Source organism: Oncorhynchus clarkii, chromosome 19 (genome assembly GCF_045791955.1).
Source record: "Oncorhynchus clarkii lewisi isolate Uvic-CL-2024 chromosome 19, UVic_Ocla_1.0, whole genome shotgun sequence".
In the NCBI taxonomy this organism is placed as follows: domain Eukaryota; kingdom Metazoa; phylum Chordata; class Actinopteri; order Salmoniformes; family Salmonidae; genus Oncorhynchus; species Oncorhynchus clarkii.
Window position 1 is genome coordinate 36,184,850 of NC_092165.1, and position 20,874 is coordinate 36,205,723.

Here is a 20,874-nt window from a genome sequence, read left to right on the forward strand (position 1 = left end):
GGTTAATTTCGACAACCACCAAAAATGTCACCGAGCCATAAATGTATCAATTTATGTGAAAACATATCAATATGACGATTATGCCATCTGCGCAAAAGTGTATATTATCATTGATGGAGCTAAATATTAAAAGGGATAGATGGCCTGTTTCGGTTTTGTGCGTAAAAAAGCTTGGGCTCAGGGAAAAAGGGCTATAGCCTCAGCGCAATCGATGGCCGGAGCGTTGCTCCTCCTCTAAACTTCAAACTCAAGACATGATTGATGATCTTGGGGAGCTTTGATAATTGACTACTCTGAGGTAAGGCACGGATTTCTATCTAGAGAGGGGATTGGACGAGAGAAACATACAAAATTACTTTCTCTACAAAAGCTTTTTCTTTTTGGAAAAGTTCATTCTGGACTGAGAAGGGGTGCGCCATATCGTTTAATTTGCTAAACAGCCCCGTTCATAATTAGCAGTACGATTAAAAGGTATTACCGAGATATTTCATACTAGGCACACCGGCTATAACCACAACACAAGATAACAAGTAAGCGTTAACAAGTAAGCGTCATGCTCATAAATTAAACTCAAAACGAATCAGGTATCTTTACAGTGTCATTATAGATGATTTGACTAGAGATCATGTTTTGATTGCGTGACGGATTCTTAGTTTAGAATATTTTTGAGTGAAAACAATAAGTATGAGTGGTGATGTGTGAACAATAGGCTACTTACTGTTCATGATTTATCATATTTATGATAACTTTTTTTGACTCGTGAACGGTACGGGGTGCCACGCGTATTTCTTTCAGACTATTTGCAATAGTGAAACTAGAACAAGTTAGTCGTGCGCCTTAGCTCGGGCATTTCCTACTGTTATTATACAGCGCTATAGGTCCGCGTTGGCATGTATAGGAAAACGCTGCTTCGGATCTAAAAGCAGAGCAGAGTAACACAAATAGGCTACTTCACTTTTTTGCCTCTCACTTATCAGCGAAGGGAATTGCCTGGGAGTGTAGAATCTGTGTTGTTTGGCTCCCCCCGTGAGGAGTTGAAGCCGTCCTCGTGCATACTCTGCATATCACAGGATTTGGTCTCTCCTCTCTTTCTGTAGCTGCTGTAGGACTGGCTATGGCCACCGCTACTTCCGGGTTCCGTCATTTCATTCTCCCGCCGATCAGCGCAGCAAACTGACTCTGTTCTATAAGCAAGCTAGCAGCCAACCTGCCAACACTCGCTGACACTCACTCATCTCAGACCGCGAGATAGACGAAATACCTACGGGGGAAGGAAAGATCTGAATTGCAATCTCTTAATTTCTATTGCTTTTTCTTTTTACAGTAATAATAAAACAAGATAGCAATCCGGAGGCATAAAGAGGACGCGGACTTGCTGGATGAAAACGGGCTGAAAAGATTCATCCTCTCTTGAACATCATCACCAACCATCATTCATTCATTACCTTGACAACCCCTGGCTTTGATTGACAGCTGGAGTGGCAAAAAGCCACGAGACACGACAGTTTAGTTACATGCAGGTTGTTGATGGGCCGATTGTAACCTTCAGTTTGGTGCTTGACAATTTTTTTTATTTTTTGGGGAAAGAGGAAAACAAGAAAAATTGCAAAACTCATCCTGATGCTTCTGCTTGCACTCTACCACATTGGAGAATAGGAGAATTCGCAAAGTTGGTTGAAAAAGGAATCTTACCACTAAATCACTGGGATATTAAATATACGACACATCCAGGAGTTTATTGGAGCGCAGCCTGATGGCGCAAAGGGTAGGTTTTAAATCTCCAACACTTACCTATACAAATCCACTCTAGGAGGGCCTCCATATCGCTATCCTCTTGTCAGTGGCGGCTTATTTATAAATTGTTCATATCTAAGCCGTTTTATTTGACATTTTTGCAGTAGGCTACCTTTACTCTTCAAGCGGAGTTAAAGCCTCTGCTTAACCGACGGTCTCCGCAGCATTCGTGGAGCAGTTTTAAAGGGACTCCTAAGTAATTCGGTGTTTTGCCAAAGTAACCCACCTTCGGGGATTCAGAACTTTAAAATGTTTTTGGTAATTACAAATACAAACCTTATCAATGTATTCACTTGGTAGTTTAGCCATAGCGATTGCCCTTTCTGCCGAAGCAACAGGAATGGCACAAGGATTTGCTTACTTTTTTCAATTGCTGGTGTAGTAGCCTCGTTTTACTATAGCGCTTTGACTATAGCCTACTATGACTTCAGTAACATGTTACCTGATAACTAGCCTATATGTACATTTTGGCCACGTTACGCGTGAATTTCTATCCTCTGACTTTGTTGTTGTTTTATTCCAGTACGATGAGCTGGCCCATTATGGTGGGATGGACGGAGTCGGGGTCCCGGCGTCTATGTACGGAGACCCGCATGCTCCACGGCCGCTACCCCAAGTCCATCACTTGAACCATGGACCACCGCTCCATGGCCAGCACTACGGTGCTCATGCACCCCATCCCAGCGTTATGCCCAACAGCATGGGCTCCGCTGTCAACGATGTTTTAAAGAGGGATAAAGATCAAATCTATGGGTAGGTGGACTATAATTACATACTTTATTTTTTAATCTATTTTACGCTTTCAGTGTGTTTTGACTTATGGACGTTTTACTTGTTGCAAAAGTTAACCCAGCGTAGGCCTATATGCATTAGCAAGTTTACAAAATGAAGTGTAGTTTAAATATTGTCAAAACCTAGAGGTCTATGTTTATCAGTCATCTGATATTATCACAACTTACATTTTAAAAATAATATGGATAACCATTATAGTATACAATTAAAACTAAGAATGTTTTAAATAGAAGGATGCATCTTATTGGCATATTGTAAAAAGGGAATAAACACACACAGCAACGTATGGTTATGGCTACTTGTAAACAAGTTGATAGGTCCGAGTTTATATTTGGTATAATCGCCAAAACACTATAATAGTCAGCACTAATGCGTCAGTGTCCGTGCGTAAAATGCATTGGGAAAATATAAGACAAATTATGTAATTTGTAAACAATGCATTTTTGCCATTGATGTGCACATAGCTTATTCATAAAATGTTTACAAAGTAATCTACTTTATGGAAAAATGTGGAGATACGTTTCAAATGTTATCTCAGTCAAAACCTTGGAAAGCATAGTAGTTTAAATTATTCCTGACAAATTCTTCACTATTTACACTCCTTGGGATCTTTAGTTTTACGCACGACTTTAACTTGCTGTGTCGCCGTGTGATTAGCTTGTGTGGAGGAGCTGGCTGCAAGGTTGTGCTCAGGCTCTGTTTCCCCTCTTGCAGTCACCCATTATTCCCGCTGCTCGCGTTGGTTTTTGAGAAGTGCGAACTGGCGACGTGCACTCCGAGGGAGCCTGGGGTAGCAGGCGGCGATGTCTGCTCCTCCGACTCCTTCAATGAGGACATCGCAGTCTTTGCCAAACAGGTCACTTTTTATATATATTTTCTAAACACCTAATAGGATTTTCTAAGTGCTCATGGCACACGTAGCACACGTATCTTCTTGTTAACTTTTTACACATTTCACTTTTTTGATTTTTAAAGTTAAAGTTGAACATTTGAAAATTAAAAGTGTGTTTGTTAGGTTATATAATTTCGAAGTTAAAACGCAAATACACTGATAATATTGACTCATTAATGTCTACACAGCATGAAATGCAAACGTAATATAACTTTGAATTGTGTTTTATTTATTATACAACATTATTGCACTAAAGTCCAATATATATTTTGGAATGGATTCATGACTAAATGCATTCAACGCCTGTAAGAAGTAGTCGAATTAACCCCACATCTTTGGTGTTATTCTAGGTCCGAGCAGAAAAACCTTTATTTTCATCAAATCCAGAGTTGGACAATTTGGTAAGCACTATGCACGACCGTTTGCTTTTTAATTCCCTTTTTGGTGTAACTATTACTTCTACTTAGCTTGTTTTTGACTTAAACCATGCTCTTGTGTTCTCAGCATCGCAAAGTAAACATGTAAGGATTTGATGCAAAAGCACAACACAGATGTTAGATAGGTTTCTTTGAAGTGAACAAGGGGAAGCTCTGAGGGGTCTCGAGTGGCACAGCATTACGCTGCCTACAGGAGGCCGAGAGGGAAGCCTCTGATTAGGCTAAAAAGCGCTGGGACTCTCACTGGGCGAATCCTGCGCCATGGTCACTCATTGGGAGCAATGGAGCAGGGTTTGCCGTTGAAATCGCTGCCTATGTAGTCCAGATCAATTGGCTCGGTTGACCAAATGTGTCTTGCCTAATTCAGTTGTTAGATCATCTTAACATTTTTATTTTTCAAATGTTAAATGAATAGCGAATGCAGTATCGCACACCACGACAAATGTGGGAAGCATAACTTTGCTCGAGAACCCCATTGTCTAAACTTCAAGAAAATGCAGGAGTGTGTTTTTGTTATATGAAGTGAAAATAACAATGCCTTATGCTTACCATTCCATTATACTTCATAATTTGATGACTCCAAAATGTTGATTTTTATTTTTGTTTATTCCTGTTTTCAGATGATACAAGCCATACAAGTATTACGATTTCACCTTTTGGAATTAGAAAAGGTATTTTTTTTTTACAATTCATATTTTTATTGTGTGATTATAGTGTTTGAGACGTGATCCGCTTTAGATTCTGCATGTGGTCCTGTATTTACATAACTCGTATAGTAAGTAGCCTAATTTGTTGCACAAATGTGAAAGTTAGACAGTTTTTGAATTTAGCTGAAAATGAGTTTATATTCTATGTGATGTAATACATTATTAAGAGAAACATTCATATTCAACTATTAAAATACCATAATGTTTAATTGTCATAAAGAGACTCATAAAATAATTCCGAGTGATTGGATTGAATTCACACTCTTGGGCCTATACAATACACTGACCGTATTGATAATGCTTTGGCATTATTGTTATGGTAATATCACAGGTTTGAAGGCTGGAGATTTGGCCTCAACTGGTTATTATATGCCGAGCTTACGCATGGTGTTTATTTTTTTCCGTTCAACTTGTTGCCCTGGTCTCAAGAGAATAATAACAGCTGCAACAATGTGACTATTGTTTCCTTGCGCGGATAATGTCCCTTAATTGTAGGCTAGATATTCTTGGACTGTCTGCACCGTTTCCCCATCCTGACCATTTTTTTTATTTTCTCCTTGTTCTAGGTGCACGAGCTCTGCGACAATTTTTGCCACCGGTACATCAGTTGTTTGAAAGGAAAAATGCCAATAGATCTAGTTATTGACGAGCGGGATGGAAGCTCGAAGTCAGACCACGAAGAGCTCTCAGGATCTTCGACCAACCTAGCCGATCACGTAAGTAATAAGCTTTTCTATCTTTATAGTAGTTTTATCAGAAAGTTATAGAGGCCTGTTACGGCGTCGTTGTTGTGAGTGCGTATTGTTTGTTGTTTGTCATATTGAAGTAGACATTTTCAAATAGTCATTTGTGACATTTTATTGTCGTTAGAAGTTGTTTCAAATGTATTTTACTAAAGGTGTAATTTGTTGATTGTTTTACATGGTGTGAACTGTCATTATAGTCACCGTTTAGCCTGTGTTGTGGTATATGTCCTCAGCAGCAGGCCTGTTGGTGCTGTTGCATGCTGCAGATGCATTTGGGAAATCGATATTTTTAGGTCAAAAGTCATTTGTGATACAATGCAGTGAGTTATTGTTTTAGTCTTTTGATTAGGGGCATTCATGTGTGTATAATTACTGTTTGTCTGTGTGTGTGTGTGTGTGTGTGTGTGTGTGTGTGTGTGTGTGTGTGTGTGTGTGTGTGTGTGTGTGTGTGTGTGTGTGTGTGCGTGTGCGTGTGTGTGTGTGTGTGTGTGTGTGTGTGTGTGATAGAGAGCGTGTGTGGGACAGAAGGCGAGAGTGTGTGCATGTGTGTTATGTTTTTTGGGGGGATATGGATTGTTTTTTGGGGAATATGGATTGTTGGACATTGAATGTGAAAGCGATTAAATGTTGCTCAGAATTACAATAGAATAGCACGCTTTTGGAGTGGACTAATGATTAAAAAAAGCAAGGGCATAATTCCGAGAGACAGTGTAAGAGACTATAATGATTTGGGGCGTGCGTAAAAAAGCTTTCGTATTTTGCTGCAGAAAGGGCGAAAGTGATATTCAGTATGGGCTACCATCAATGTCAAGTTCATAATGTGGTATTAGGCCTACCTCACGGCTTGGCAGTGCAGTAATGGCGTTACTTGCTGTTGCTGTTAATGTGTTTAATTGTTTCTTATTGATCGCCCTGTGGTTCTGCTCTGCAGTGACTCTCTCCTCTGCACCCCCATTTTATGGCCTTGAGTTTCCATAATAATGAATTCAATGACATACACCTGAAGTACAGTGCCTTTAAATGTCAAGATTTATCCCGTGCCTTAAACGCGTATTGTTCGGTGTAAAAACGGGACGCTGCATATAATCGGTGCATTGTATAAAGGCCTAACGTTGATAATTCATTATTGATTTAATATCTGGGATCAGATCTAATATCCCTATTAAATAGGTTGTAGGGATGACGTTTTGGTGAATTCGCGGTGTGTATTTCGTGACAGAGTGACTGGTTTATATCTGAGCAGCACGAGCCCAAGCCTATTAGGAATGAAAGCAGATTTAAGTATTATTCAAAGTCACTGCGCTGCAACTGTTGGGTCTAGCTATAATAGCGGCTGATTCTCTTTGAAAAGCCGGCGCATTGTTCAGAGTTGCGCAGTCAGAGTGCAACGCATAAGGTGAATTAAAACACAATTAACACCCGTAGCAAAGTGGGGCCGAGCAGCGGTTAAAAGCTCAACATGGTGGAGCTCCTCTCCAGAATAGGCTAAGTGTAGAAATGAGGCATTCTGTTGTTTATACTGAAGAGATTAGATAAACTAGCCTGTTTAGTTTCGTGGCAGATGGTTGATATTCAAGCCAATTTCCAATGTTCCCTCGCAATGTTTATCCCTCGCAATGTTTAGACCTATGCAATTGTCATCGGGTCCAGTTGTGAGAAATATTATTTTGATAATTAGGTCATTAAATATGCCAATAAAGAAAATCAGGACCAGCAATAAACAAACGCGAAGGTGCACGACAAGTCATTTATCTTGGGATCGTTCACACGGACCACTTCATTAGTTGTTTTATTTAGGTTGGAGCGATTTCTTTCTTTCTTGTGGCAGCAATGATCATTTTACTACAGCTAATTGTTGTGCACAGCCTTACTAAAGCGGAGGGAGGTTGCGTATGCGTTTCTATATCTTGTTTACTGAGCGACTATAGTGCTGAACTGTATGTAGTGTGATTACAGGCTAATAATGTACATGCTCTCAGATTATCTTTATTCAAATTTAAAAAATAATTTAAAACAAATAAAAAATAAGATGTGCAGTATAAAATAAAATGTAGCGTACACTGTAGCGTGCACGGACTGTTACGTTGTTATAAACGTAACGTGTACTGTGATAGGCTGAGCATATATTTATTGTTGCACTTACATGTATCGACTTTTTATTATACTTCTTGACAGTAATGTGAAATGCAGTGCAAAATATAATTTCTGATATAAAAGTAAAAACAGTACGGCTCAAACTATAGGTCAAGGGTCATGAAGAATACCGGATGCATACAACAGAAGAGTGTATATTTTAGTGCCCTGTGCTTAACCAGGCCCTAAAACACTGTAGTTAATGACTATATCCCCCACATTATGCTCACTCATTTCCATATCATATTTTAGTAGTTTGAGTTGTATATGCCTCAAATACGACGAGGAATATAATTAGTGAACACAATATTGAAATCGGTGTATAGCAACACGTGTGTGTAGGCCTACTGTTGGGTTTCTGAGTTGCAGCTACACTTGTTTTGTTTTATTTATTTTACTATTTATTTTGCTTCTGTTTTATTATTCATTTCTATCCTCTCTTCTAGTTGGAGAGGGGAAGGCAATTTGATAGTTAGATATGCTAATTTATTTAGTTAGAATCTCTCACGTCCATTTTTCTTTGCTTTGATATGCATTTTTAATATATAGCCCAGGGCTACATCTCATTTGGTGAAAGTTGGGCTTGCTGGAGATGATGAGGCTCTTCACGGAGACAGCCCGTTGAGCTTGTTTTTCCCCCTCTCCCTTTCCCTCTCTCTCTAACAAGGTATCATGGTCTGACTTCAGTATTCAACGTTTGTTCAGGGGATAAACGTACAATTTTGACAGTTAAGTTTAGGCATGAATTCCGACTGGTTAAGGTAAGGGTTAATGTTTGGGATAGGGGTTACGGTAAGAGTTAAGGTTTGGGATTGAACCCCCGATCCTCGGAGCCAGAGCACGCAAGCCTACTAGATGGTAATAGGTGCTCACGTTGCCCCCAGTGGACGGTATTGAAGGCATCTCCCAACGTCCTGGGGACCAGGACAAACGTCAAATACTTAAATCGATTTGATGTGACCTGGCTGTTCTCCCTCTCTAGCACCCTCAATTCTCTACCTGACAGTAGACCCTAATAAGTGCTCTGTTATTTACACTTCAACGCTGTATTGTCAGAGCTGATTGGATTATACCATTGTCAGAGGGGGCCTTTATGGCACTGTTGATTTCTTACGTTGGATTTCTATGACTATTGCTGTACTCGCATGTCTTTTAATTAATGAAATTACATTTCTGCCTTCTCTGTGCTACATCCAATTAAGGCACCAAATAGTCTAGAATGAATGGTTGCGGAATATGATCTGTTCTAATGAATTTGTTCTTTGTGCCTCCTCGTGTCTATTGTACAGCCTTTTTCCACCAAGCTGTACATATTGGCCAAGATTTGATTTATCCCCCAACACATGCGCATGCTGTTGACATCTTTTTTACGACTTGTGCATAGTCTGTTATGAAGAAATATTGTTGGATTTGAGTTTTCTGCCACTCTCGGTTTTTCACTCAACGCTTGAGGGCTGTTGGTTATAGTTCCCACAAAGGTTATGCAGGTTATCCTAGCACTGCACGGCCAGAGAGAAAACACTAGTGTTTACATTTGGTTCTCTGGTAAAGGCTTGGGCCGTAAAAACCCATTGATCCGATGGAATGATGATGACAAGGAATCAAACCGATAATATGACATCTTGTACAACGTACAATGGCGTTTGTTGTTGTCATTGGACATGTAATGTATGTCCTGTTTCTTTATGTTCCTATGCTTAGCACTACACGCGCTTTGCTCCATAATCATACACTCTGCCTCCCTGTGTTGGCCTTACGTCTAGCCTCCGGGGCTTCTGGTGCTGTCGAACCATGGAATTTCTCCATTTTGGAAGATGTTCTAATTTAACTAGCACTAGCTCTCGCCGACCGAACTGTCTCTGTTTGGATCCCCCGTCAAAATAATATGTAGTTGAGTGGCCTGACTGCACTGTTCCAGACAATTGTTTTGTGATGGTAGAACGTCTGGGCCGACGTTTCCTATTTGATTTGTGTTCAGATGCAGGGGCCTGTTGGCAGGCATGTCTAATCAATATGGGTAGTAAGGGAGAGAAATACACACAATCCCTACTCGCCCGTCCCTCCCTCCTAGCTCCCTCCCTCCTAGCTCCGTGCAATGGACTCCGATGCAACCTACAACTGAGCCGGGAGAAAAAAAAAACGTTTCTAAAGCTGTAGTACTATTAGTTGTCAGATGATTTGCATTTTACACCTATTGCACCATGCATATTCATAATGACTACTGCCCAGGGGTGTGTATTCGCAATACCTTTTCTTGTTGTTTTGTCATTTTAAATATTTGAGCTGTATTCTAAGATGCTGTTATCGGTGGTCGGGATGTCTTTTTGAATCAATCAGTTGTCAGATTGATGAGTAATGTTCTCGTGTTGGTATGAGTCGATGTCGTTAATCACATAGCATTCAATGGAGTGGAATCCCGTTCTTATCTGTGCATTCTGATAGAATGATTGCACATGTAATGTGCCATTCAGTGGAATGAGACTTATTTCGCCCTGAAGTAAATCCCCCACCATACACTCTGGCAGTCACCCAGGCCTCTCTTAAAACACACAACAGTGAATTATTAGTTACTTAATTAATGTTTTCTTTCTATTCTCGAAGGATAAATGTGGGTCTTGTAAAAATGCTCAGTTGTTCAGCAGAAGAGTACCTTCACGTTTAACATCTTTCTTTGGCGTGTCTCTATAATTAAGTGTAAAAATCGTCCAAAATGGCCGTGGACTTTAACTGCTTACGAGGGGTGGCAAGATGCGTCTTGAAATGTCAGCCGGCTATGATTAATGAATCTGTATGTTTCTAGTGTGTCAGCATTATGGGACATGTTCAGCACAGGAGCCTCCCAGGCCGAGCCGTTGAAGGCAGTGTTGTTAGAGACTACACTATACACCAGTGTAGTCTCCTGAATCACTCTGCATTCTTTTCTTTTTCAAACCCCCTCCCCCTAGGTATCTTGGGAATTTGAACAAAATTCAATGACAGCGCTAAATCAATTTGATTTGAAATTCCAAGGGGGAAAAGCCGGTGAAATTGCTGCGATGGGCATGTCAGACGTGTGTACATGAGAAAAGGAGGAGAACAGGAGCGGAGGAGTGAGTTGTTCTCCTGTGGCCCTGATGCACTACAAGCCTCTCCCCCATATTGTCTCCTGCTTTTATATTAATTACAACTTGCATTATCAGCTGTGAGACGCTAACCCCAGCAAATAGAAAAGTCAGCCCCGGGAGACCAGGCTTGCCTTGTATCTTATTTTCCATCTCGTCTATCTATTGTGCTGCCTGCCTGTCTGTCTGTCTGCCTGTCTGCCTGCGCTGTGTGTTGTGTTGTGTTTGCTCGTTGCTGCTCTCGTCTCTCCTCCTGGTAACAGTGCTCTTTAACACAATTAGAGAAGAGCATGGAGTGAACCATGTTTTGACTCGTAATTATGCCAAGCTACAGGGAGTAGTCACATGACGTGGTGCTGCTGGCTCCCCCCCCCCCCCCCCCCCCCTTCTTCTTCTGTTTCTGTAGCGCTCTTGGTTTTTAGATTGATGAAGGAAGACCCTTTTCGGCGACGTAGGTTTTTTTTCCCTCCAGCTTGTTTGAAGTTTAATGGACTCAAACACCCTTCCTAGCTCAGAAAGGTTAACCTTGTTGAGTGTGGAAAGTTAATGCCGGTGTTGTGATATTTCTTGTCATGTTGTGCGAGAGCGGTTATTGAAGAGAGGTGAGCGACAGATATGCACACTGAGGCGTCTGTTTGACCAAATGAAAACATCAGCATATGATTGGCCCTACATAATAATCTTACCGTTGTTTGGTCTTTGCTTATGTTACTGTGACCAACTAGGCTTAGTTTAGTCCAGGCCTAGATCCCTGGCCAAGCTTCCATTTACTGTACTTCTGGCTAGCAATTCACTGCCAAATATCACTCCCTTTAACACCATTAGCTAATGTGTCTCTGATTTTAATTTAGTACCCGAGCCATTAAAAATGACACATTACTGTGCAATGATAGCTAAATGAAGTCCTATCGATTCAGCCGTTGCATTAAATTCATGTGGTTCCCTGGCATAGCTGGCCCTCAGACTAGAAGTTGACCTGGCTGGCTGCAGTGTTGTGGATGTGAAGAGAGAAAGAGAAAGATAGAGAGAGAGAGGGAGTTAGTTAGCGTACTGTAATGTATAGTAGCTTTCTAGGCCAGTCTGGCCGGCAATGGGTGTTTCAGTGTCAGGAAGTGGAACCCAGTCATTTTCTTCCCTTAGAACAACAAGAGGCCATTTGGAGTCTGGCTCTGGCTAAATACATCATACACTGCCTGGGATTCTTGACGCCTTTTTCCCTCCCTCTCTCTCTCTCTCTCTCTCTCTCTCTCTCGTTCACTTACATTTTTTTTATGACATTTGCTCGTGATACTTAATTGAAGAGTTATGAGATGTCTAACATTAGTGATGTTACTCTCTATGTAAAAAAATATACCGATACTTGTAAACGAAGGCTCTTGGACGCATCAAAGCCCATCTCAGCCCATATAGCAGTAGATCCCAATCATCCGTCCCCTCTTAATTAAGTAGGGACGTTCTTCTTTTCCACTCCCTTGTTCAGAAGGGCTAAAACCCACGGGGGGCTATTGTTCGGTCCGGCCTGCCTTATTCCCCCCCACCTCCTCTCCTCTTCTGGGTAATTCTCCCAGTTCTTTATCTGATTGCCATCCGGTGAACAGCTGACGCTGAGAGGGGTTGTAGTGGAGTGCTGTGGCTGGGGCTGAAGGGCCTGCGTCTGTCTGCTGTTTGCCGCCCTGCTCTGAGCTGTTTGAGAACACAGCCTTCCTCCCTGAAAACGTACCAGATAAAAGGAGGGCTGCTGAGCTGAGGCACAGCTGGAGCAGGAGCACATAAGGACCAGGCACCCAAGGGAACCAGCGAGCCAGTCAGCGAACCGCTCTGTGCTGCTGTCTCATAGCCTCTCCTCGTGAACTCCTCTCCAGGCCCTCCCCTGTCTGTCCTCCCCCAGAACAGCTCACTCAAACTGGGACAGCCTCACTAGCAGGCGAAAGTTCAGCGCAAACGCTACCGATCTGAGGCAGAATGGTAAAAAAACGGTCTCTTTTGAAATATTTCTGTGCCATGTATTCCCCTCCCACTTTTCATATATGTATGTGTGTTTGTGTGTTTGAGACTGAAAAAAGAAAGCGGGGAGAAGTGGGATGAGGTTTGTGGGAAGCCTTGGTGCAGGCCTGTGTTTGTTTGGCTTGGGCTCCTTTCAAGGGGCTGCTTTTCCAGGCCCCCAGACTACGTTGGGCCAGCATTCGCCAACATTTTGTCATCGTGTTCAGGTGATGAGTTATATTTGAATAGGCTATCCTGTGTGTTTGTGTGGTTGTGTGTGTGTGACTCATGTGTCTGTTTGTGCTGTGTGTCTCACAGTCTGTCTCTCTGTGGTGTGAATGGCAGAGGAAATTCCCCCTCTAGCCTGCCTTCGTGTGGCACTGATAAAGCCTTTCCTGTACAGTACTGTAGAATTCCTGTTTCCCGGTCCGGACCTGCAGGGACCTGGGAAAGACCAGGAGAGAGAGGAAGGAGAGAGAGGAAGGAGAGAGAGAAAGGAAAAACTCTACTTATGAGCTCTATATTTTTCTGTAAAAACTATTACTGCACCAGTATTTGAGCCAGTTTGCTCTGTAGGAGTGCTCTGTACTTTCTCTGAATGTGTGTGTGTGTGTGTGTGTGTGTGTGTGTGTGTGTGTGTGTGTGTGTGTGTGTGTGTGTGTGTGTGTGTGTGTGTGTGTGTGTGTGTCTCTGTGTGTAGGGGCGTGTGTATGTGTGCATTTTTGGCAGATTAGAAGGAGAATCACTGTCATATCTTATTTTCATTTCTGACAGTGCTAATGATGAATAGCTCTTGTGGTGTATTTAAGCTTCTTACCTCGATATTTCTCACTTGACACGGAAGTCTCAATTGGTTACGGTATAAACTAACTCCACGGGGCCCGGCCATATGTGTTTAGACAATTCTTCAGCGAGCGCTCTGCCTGCACCGTTCAAAATCAGACGGCACATTAACCGTTGTCGCTGTGTTGTGTGCTCTTATGTATTAATGAAACTGTGTGATTGCAGAGTTGAGACTTTAGTGCCAGACGGTTTAATGCGCTAAGCTTGCTTCTTTCGGCCTTTGATTGTAGTGGCATTGTTGATTGTGTGCGAGGGGCAAAATGAGTGGAACTCTTTGCTTGCCCAGAAAATGTAAGCAGTCCAAGAGATCCTCACTGCACTGTAGACTCTTACAGATGTCACTCTCATGTTTCCAACATACTCATGTGGTCTCCCTTTCTCTCTCTCTCTCTCTCTCTCTCTCTCTCTCTCTCTCTCTCTCTGTCTCTCTCTCTCGCCACTCCTGGTTTGCGGTTTGGATGGGGAATGCGGACGGATGAATCCTTCTCTCTTTCTCTCTCTCTCTCTTTTTGTAAAACCCATGCAGAACCCAGCTTCCTGGAGAGACCACGATGACGCCACCTCCACACACTCGGCCGGCACGCCAGGGCCCTCCAGTGGGGGCCACGCTTCACAGAGTGGCGACAACAGCAGCGAACTAGGTGAGCCAGCACACACACACACCCCCCCACACATACACACATAGAGGCATGCACATGCACACACACTCATACAAGCACACATGCAACATAATATTTTAAAGACTTGCCAACACGCTACTTTTGGAGACGATCAAATTTACAATTACTGCTCATTAGAAATGGTGTTAAAGTGTTAATATTCTCTCACTTGCGCGCACACACACACACACACACACACACACACACACACACACACACACACACACACACACACACACACACACACACACACACACACACACACACACACACACACACACACACACACACACACACACACACAGAGAGCAGCTTATTAGCTGCTGTAAACTGTAGCTATTTAGAGGTAGAGTGCTAAGAAAGCTGGTGGTTAATAGGATATTTCTGCCAGTTCTCACTAGCATTTAAAACATATTAACTTTGCTCGCTCTACAAGCCCAATTACAGCTCAGAACAGCTTGTGCTTTTTATAGTCTGGACTGCCTGCCTGTCTATCATAATGCATACATTCTATTACAGTTATCATTTTTTATTTTTTTATTTCACCTTTATTTAACCAGGTAGGCTAGTCGGGAACAAGTTCTCATTTACAACTGTGACCTGGCCAAGATAAAGCAGAGCAAGGCGACACAAACAACAACACACTCTACACATGGAATAAACAAACATACAGTCAGTAACACAATAGAAAAAGTCTATATACAGTGTGTGCAAATGAGGTAAGATAAGGGAGGTAAGGAAATAAATAGGCCATAGTGGTGAAATAATTACATATAGCAATTAAACACTGGAGTGATAGATGTGCAGAAGATGAATGTGCAAGTAGAGATACTGGCGTACAAAGGAGAAGAAAAAAAATAACAGTATGGGGATGAGGTAGTTGGATGGGCTATTTACAGATAGGCTATGTACAGGTGCAGTGATCTGTGAGCTGTTCTGACAGCTGGTACTTAAATTTAGTGAGGGAGATATGAGTCTCCAGCTTAAGTGAGTTTTGCAATTTGTTCCAGTCATTGGCAGCAGAGAACTGGAAAGAAAGGCAGCCAAAGGAGGAATTGGCTTTGGGGGTGACCAGTGAAATATACCTGCTGGAGCACGTGCTATGGGTGGGTGCTGCTATGGTGACCAGTGAGCTGAGATAAGGCAGGGCATTACCTAGCAAAGACTTATAGATGACTTGGAGCCAGTGGGTTTGGTGACGAATTATGAAGCGAGGGCCAGCCAATAATGCAAGTCATGTCTGTGAGTCTGCATTTTGGATAGTTAAACTGTTTAGATCTTCTTGTATTCACATGTTGTTGAACTATTGAAACACAGGCATCAACACGATGCATCAACACCAAAACAGAACAAACTTAAGTGATCTAACTCTGTTATCTTACTAGTGTCTGCTAAGACAACAGTGTTGATTAGCCATTAGCCTTTCCTTTCTTGTACTGCCCTTGTTTTCAGTGTTCTCTGTTGCAGTCAGATCTCCTTTCACTGGCGGCAGTGTGTGTGTGTGTATGTGTGCACGAGTGTGTGTTATTGTTTGTGTCCATTTCCATTCGGGGGTTTACATGGTGTTTCATCACACCACACACACACTCTTCTCACTCTCACAGTCTGTCTCCACAAGACGCCAGACGCTTGTCATGTCCAATCATGGCTATCGTTTTGCCAATAGGCAATAAAATGCATCGATGGTGTGTGTGTTTCTGTTCTGTGGTTGTGCTGGTTTAATCATAGAGTCTGTCTGAGTCTGTGGGCCTGTTGGAGTGGCTGTGCTGCTGAACCATTACTGACCACAGAGACACTCCTAGAGGTGGGCCTGTGGTGGTCCCGTGTCAGGACTAGTTGCATTACAGGCAGCTGTCTGGCTGAGCGGAAGGGGCTTGACAGTGACAGTAACTCCGGCTCACGAGGTGCACTGCAAATTAGCAAGGTGGAAAGTAGCTCTAAGATTTAGCTCAAAGATTTAACCCACATTTACCCCATTTATAGAAGTAAGTGTAGGTACATCTGTCAAATGACTTTTCTGTTATATTCAGGTTTATTTTATATTTATTGTTTGTCATTCCTGCAAAGCTAGTAGTAGAAGGGACTAAGCGATGCAGAAAAGAGGTTTGCACAAGGGGGAAAGGGAGAGAGCAGAGAAAGTAGAGAGAGCAGAGAGAGCAGAGAGAGTAGAGAGCAGAGAGAGAAGAGAGCGGAGAGAGTAGTCAGCAGAGAGAGCAGAGAGAGCAGAGCGAGTAGAGAGAGTAGAGAGCAGAGAGAGTAGTCAGCAGAGAGCAGAGAGAGAGTAGGGGAGCAGAGAGAGCAGAGAGAGTAGAGAGAGCAGAGAGAGTATGTGAGCAGAGAGAGTAGAGAGAATAGAGGAGTAGAGAGAGCAGAGAGAGCAGAGAGAGTAGAGAGAGTAGAGAGCAGAGAGAATAGAGAGAGCAGAGAGAGTAGGGGAGCAGAGAGAGTAGAGAGAATAGAGGAGCAGAGAGAGTAGAGAGAGCAGAGAGAGCAGAGAGAGTAGAGAGCAGAGAGAGTAGGGGAGCAGAGAGAGTAGAAAGCAGCGAGAGTAGGGGAGCAGAGAGAGCAGAGAGAATAGAGAGAGCAGAGAGAGTAGGGGAGCAGAGAGAGTAGAGAGAGCAGAGGAGCAGAGAGAGTAGAGAGAGCAGAGAGAGCCGAGAGTAGGGGAGCAGTGAGAGTAGAGAGAGTAGAGAGTAGAGAGAGCAGAGAGAGTAGAGTGAGCAGGGGAGTAGAGAGAGTAGGGGAGCAGAGAGAGCAGAGAAAGTAGAGAGAGCAGAGAGAGCAGAGAGAGTAGAGAGAGCAGGGGAGCAGAGAGAGTAGAGAGAGCAGAGAGAGTAGAGAGAGCAGGGGAGCAGAGAGAATAGAGAGAGCAGAGAGAGTAGGGAGAGCAGGGGAGTAGAGAGAGCAGGGGAGTAGAGAGAGTAGAGAGAGTAGAGAGAGCAGAGAGAGTAGAGAGAGCAGGGGAGTAGAGAGAGTAGAGAGAGCAGAGAGAGTAGAGAGAGCAGGGGAGTAGAGAGAGCAAAGAGAGCAGAGAGAGCAGGGGAGTAGAGAGAGTAGAGAGAGCAGAGAGAGTAGAGAGAACAGGGGAGCAGAGAGAGTAGAGAGAGTAGAGAGAACAGGGGAGTATAGAGTACAGAGAGTAGAGAGAGCAGAGAGAGTAGAGATAACAGGGGAGTAGAGAGAGTAGAGAGAGCAGAGAGAGTACAGAGAGTAGAGAGAGCAGAGAGAGTACAGAGAGTAGAGAGAGCAGAGAGAGTACAGAGAGAGTAGAGAGAGTAGAGAGAGCAGAGAGAGCACAGAGAGTAGAGAGAGCAGAGAGAGTACAGAGAGTAGAGAGAGTAGAGAGAGCAGAGAGAGTACAGAGAGTAGAGAGAGCAGAGAGAGTACAGAGAGTACAGAGAGTAGAGAGAGCAGAGAGAGTACAGAGAGAGTAGAGAGAGTACAGAGAGTAGAGAGAGCAGAGAGAGTACAGAGAGCAGAGAGAGTACAGAGAGTAGAGAGAGCAGAGAGAGTACAGAGAGTACAGAGAGCAGAGAGAGTATAGAGAGTAGAGAGAGCAGAGAGAGTACAGAGAGAGTAGAGAGAACAGGGGAGTAGAGAAATGCACTGCCTATTGATTATTTTACACACATAAGTACAAGTGACCTGTAATCCACAGAGCACTTATCGACTCCTCTGCACCGGATCCAGTAACAGCTGATCAATATAGGCAAAGACAGTTACTGTACGACGCAGAACAGGAGGCCGAGGAGGACCCCGTAGGACCTGGGCCTCCCTGCCCAAGACCAAAAGAGCCTAAATACTGTACACAGCTCCAGCTCAAAGCCTGGGTTAAAAGCCCTTCAAACACAAGGAAAAGATGGAGGAGAGGGATAGAGCAAAAGAAAGAAAAAGAGAAATGTGGAGAAAAAAAGAGATTTGGGAAAATGAGTTGAGAGAGGAAATCAAGACAGAGAGAAAAAAAGAGTGTGAATGAGAAAAAAGAAGAGAGAAAGGAGAGAGAGAGGGGGCCGCTGATTTAATGGTCTAATGAGGCCGTTCTCCAGCCAGTTGTTTTGTGTGAGGCGCGCTCTGACCTTTCGCTCCGCTCAGGAGCCCAGCCGCCTCATTTTTCACATTCTTGCAATTACGTTAACGCTTGAAGCTCTCCCTGACTCCCGACTCTGACCCTTCCACTCTGACAGTCCCCACTCCTATCCACTCCACTTCACGCATGGCCAGGCTTCCCATCTCAACCATATTTCCACATTAGAAAAATACACTCCTTAGTCGGAACACTTAAGCCCACAGTGAAAGAGCTAAACGTGTGCCTTACTTGGTTAATGAGGTATTTAACAGGTTAGCCTCTGTTAAAAGGGGTGGAGGTTAGTTGAGGTAAAAAGAATGAGGGGAGGGAGAGGGGTATAAGGAGAGAAAGAGAGAGAGAGAGAGAGATAGAGAGAGAGAGAGAGAGAGGGAGGTGGAAGGAAAGACAAGAGCTCCAGTTCAATCCTTTGGTTTCTGTGAGAAAACAAAACAAAACAGAATCAACCTTTTTCTGCAAACACCTTTAAAAGGTGTGTGGGGCTTAAATATCCCTCAATTTCGTTTAAAGGATAAGTCTTAAGGACACCCTTTTGGGTCTTGTGCTTCCCAGCATGTGTTTGAAATGTTCCTGATTATATAAGATCTACACAGGGGGTCTCTGACCATGGCTGAGGGGATGCGTTGGCGAGTGTGAATTCTATTCTCCTCTTCTTTTCCTCCTCATGTTAATGAAGACATCACTTTGACAGTTTAGAGTTCCTGGTAGATGTACATTACAGTATACACCTCACATACCTCTCCCTCCTTACAGAGAGAGAAATTGTGTGTGTGTGTGTGTGTGTGTGTGTGTGTGTGTGTGTGTGTGTGTGTGTGTGTGTGTGTGTGTGTGTGGATACAGGCCTCGAGATGGTCGCTGTGAGCAAAATGTACATTTGTAATCTCTGGCTTGTATCTCGGCACTGAGCAGCACTCTGAACCCCTGCCAGAAAACTATTTAACCAGTGAAAAAATATGTGTAGCCCCCTCTTACGGAATAATTTACTGTGAAGCAGTAAAGCAAGGTGAAGCATGCTCATAGCTGTCAGTAGAGATTGCCAGTTAAGGTTTTGACACCTTGTAAAGAGGGTTTGGGTACAGCACACAGGCCTGCTAACCCCCAACCCCCTCTGTCTCATCCTTCTCCACCTCATTCCTTCACACACTTACAAAAAAAACGGAATTTATTTCCAAAAAAACACAAGTATGTATTATTACCTTCAGACTTTCTGTGAGCAGGACTTCCTGTGTTCTAGCTTAAGAAACAGCACTGGCACATGGGAGAAGTTTCAATAGTTGTCCTTAAGAGATTGCAGCTCATTGCTCTCCACCATCAGACTATCAGCGTTGGCTCGGCTTACAGTTCTTTGGATTAGCAGCTCTTTTGATTTCTTCTGAGCTTATCTTGAGATATCAGAAACATCCTCACTACTGATACAACTTCAGGGTAGGGAAGCTTTCTCTCATTCTCTCTCTCTGTCTCTCTGTCTCTCTGTCTCTCTCTCTCTCGCTCTCTCTCTCTCTTTAGACCGCTCCTGTAATTATTAGCTATGCATGAAAAGCAAATCCATTTTGACATCTTGAGTGGTGAGTAAAATGCCTCTCCACACTATTCCCCACTTTTACTATCAAAAGGCCCAGCAGAAAAAAAGATAAAACGTTTTGTACATTTTCTCAGCAATTGAACAATCCCCCATGTTCTGCAGAAACATAGACTCCCCAGAGAGATGCAGGGAGAGAAAGTGAGAGAGGTTGAGGGAGAGAAAGTGAGAGAGAGATTGAGGGAGAGAAAGTGAGAGAGAGGTTGAGGGAGAGAAAGAGAGAGAGAGGTTGAGGGAGAGAAAGTGAGAGAGAGGTTGAGGGAGAGAGAGAGGTTGAGGGAGAGAAAGAGAGGGAGGTTGAGGGAGAGAGAGAGAGGTTGAGGGAGAGAGAGTGAGAGAGAGGTTGAGGGAGAGAAAGTGAGAGGGAGGTTGAGGGAGAGAAAGTGAGAGAGAGGTTGAGGGAGAGAAAGAGAAAGAGAGGTTGAGGGAGAGAAAGTGAGAGAGAGGTTGAGGGAGAGAGAGAGGTTGAGGGAGAGAAAGGGAGAGAGAGGTTGAGGGAGAGAAAGTGAGAGAGAGGTTGAGGGAGAGAAAGTGAGAGAGAGGTTGAGGGAGAGAAAGTGAGAGAGAGGTTGAGGGAGAGAGGGAGGTTGATGGAGAGAAAGAGAGGGGAGGTTGAGGGAGAGAACGAGAGAGGGAGGTTGAGGGAGAGAAAGTGAGAGAAAGGTTGGGGGAGAGAGAGAGAGGTTGAGGGAGAGAGAGTGAGAGAGAGGTTGAGGGAGAGAAAGAGAGAGGGAGGTTGAGGGAGAGAAAGTGAGAGAGAGGTTGAGGGAGAGAAAGAGAGAGGTTGAGGGAGAGAAAGTGAGAGAGAGGTTGAGGGAGAGAGAGAGGTTGAGGGAGAGAAAGAGAGAGGGAGGTTGAGGGAGAGCTAGAGAGAGGTTGGGGGAGAGAAAGAGAGAGAGAGAGGGGTTGAGGGAGATAAAGAGAGAGAGGGGTTGATGGAGAGAAAGAGAGAGTGAGAGAGGTTGAGGGAGAGAAAGAGAGAGAGGGGTTGAGGGAGAGAGAGAGGTTGAGGGAGAGAAAGAGAGAGGGAGGTTGAGGGAGAGCTAGAGAGAGGTTGAGGGAGAGAAAGAGAGAGAGAGAGAGGGGTTGAGGGAGATAAAGAGAGAGAGGGGTTGATGGAGAGA

General features: G+C 43.5%; 1 protein-coding gene across 12 annotated transcripts in view; it reads left to right on the top strand.

The window, feature by feature from the left end:
- The first annotated feature begins 273 nt into the window (after positions 1-273).
- The window catches only part of LOC139375099 (homeobox protein Meis2-like), a 114,246-nt gene continuing 93,645 nt past the window's right edge, over positions 274-20,874 (top strand). For 4 of the 12 annotated variants that reach the window (XM_071116550.1, XM_071116543.1, XM_071116551.1 and 1 more), the window contains exons 1-7: positions 1,189-1,765; positions 2,318-2,547; positions 3,301-3,442; positions 3,829-3,879; positions 4,536-4,586; positions 5,189-5,338; positions 13,955-14,069. In XM_071116550.1, coding sequence (XP_070972651.1) covers positions 1,754-1,765; positions 2,318-2,547; positions 3,301-3,442; positions 3,829-3,879; positions 4,536-4,586; positions 5,189-5,338; positions 13,955-14,069 — 751 coding nt within the window. In that variant the 5' untranslated portion in view covers positions 1,189-1,753. Of the gene's footprint in view, positions 299-392; positions 545-1,141; positions 1,766-2,317; positions 2,548-3,300; positions 3,443-3,828; positions 3,880-4,535; positions 4,587-5,188; positions 5,339-13,954; positions 14,070-20,874 lie in introns of those variants that run through there. The other 8 variants (XM_071116553.1, XM_071116555.1, XM_071116554.1 and 5 more) reach the window with 7 other exon arrangements.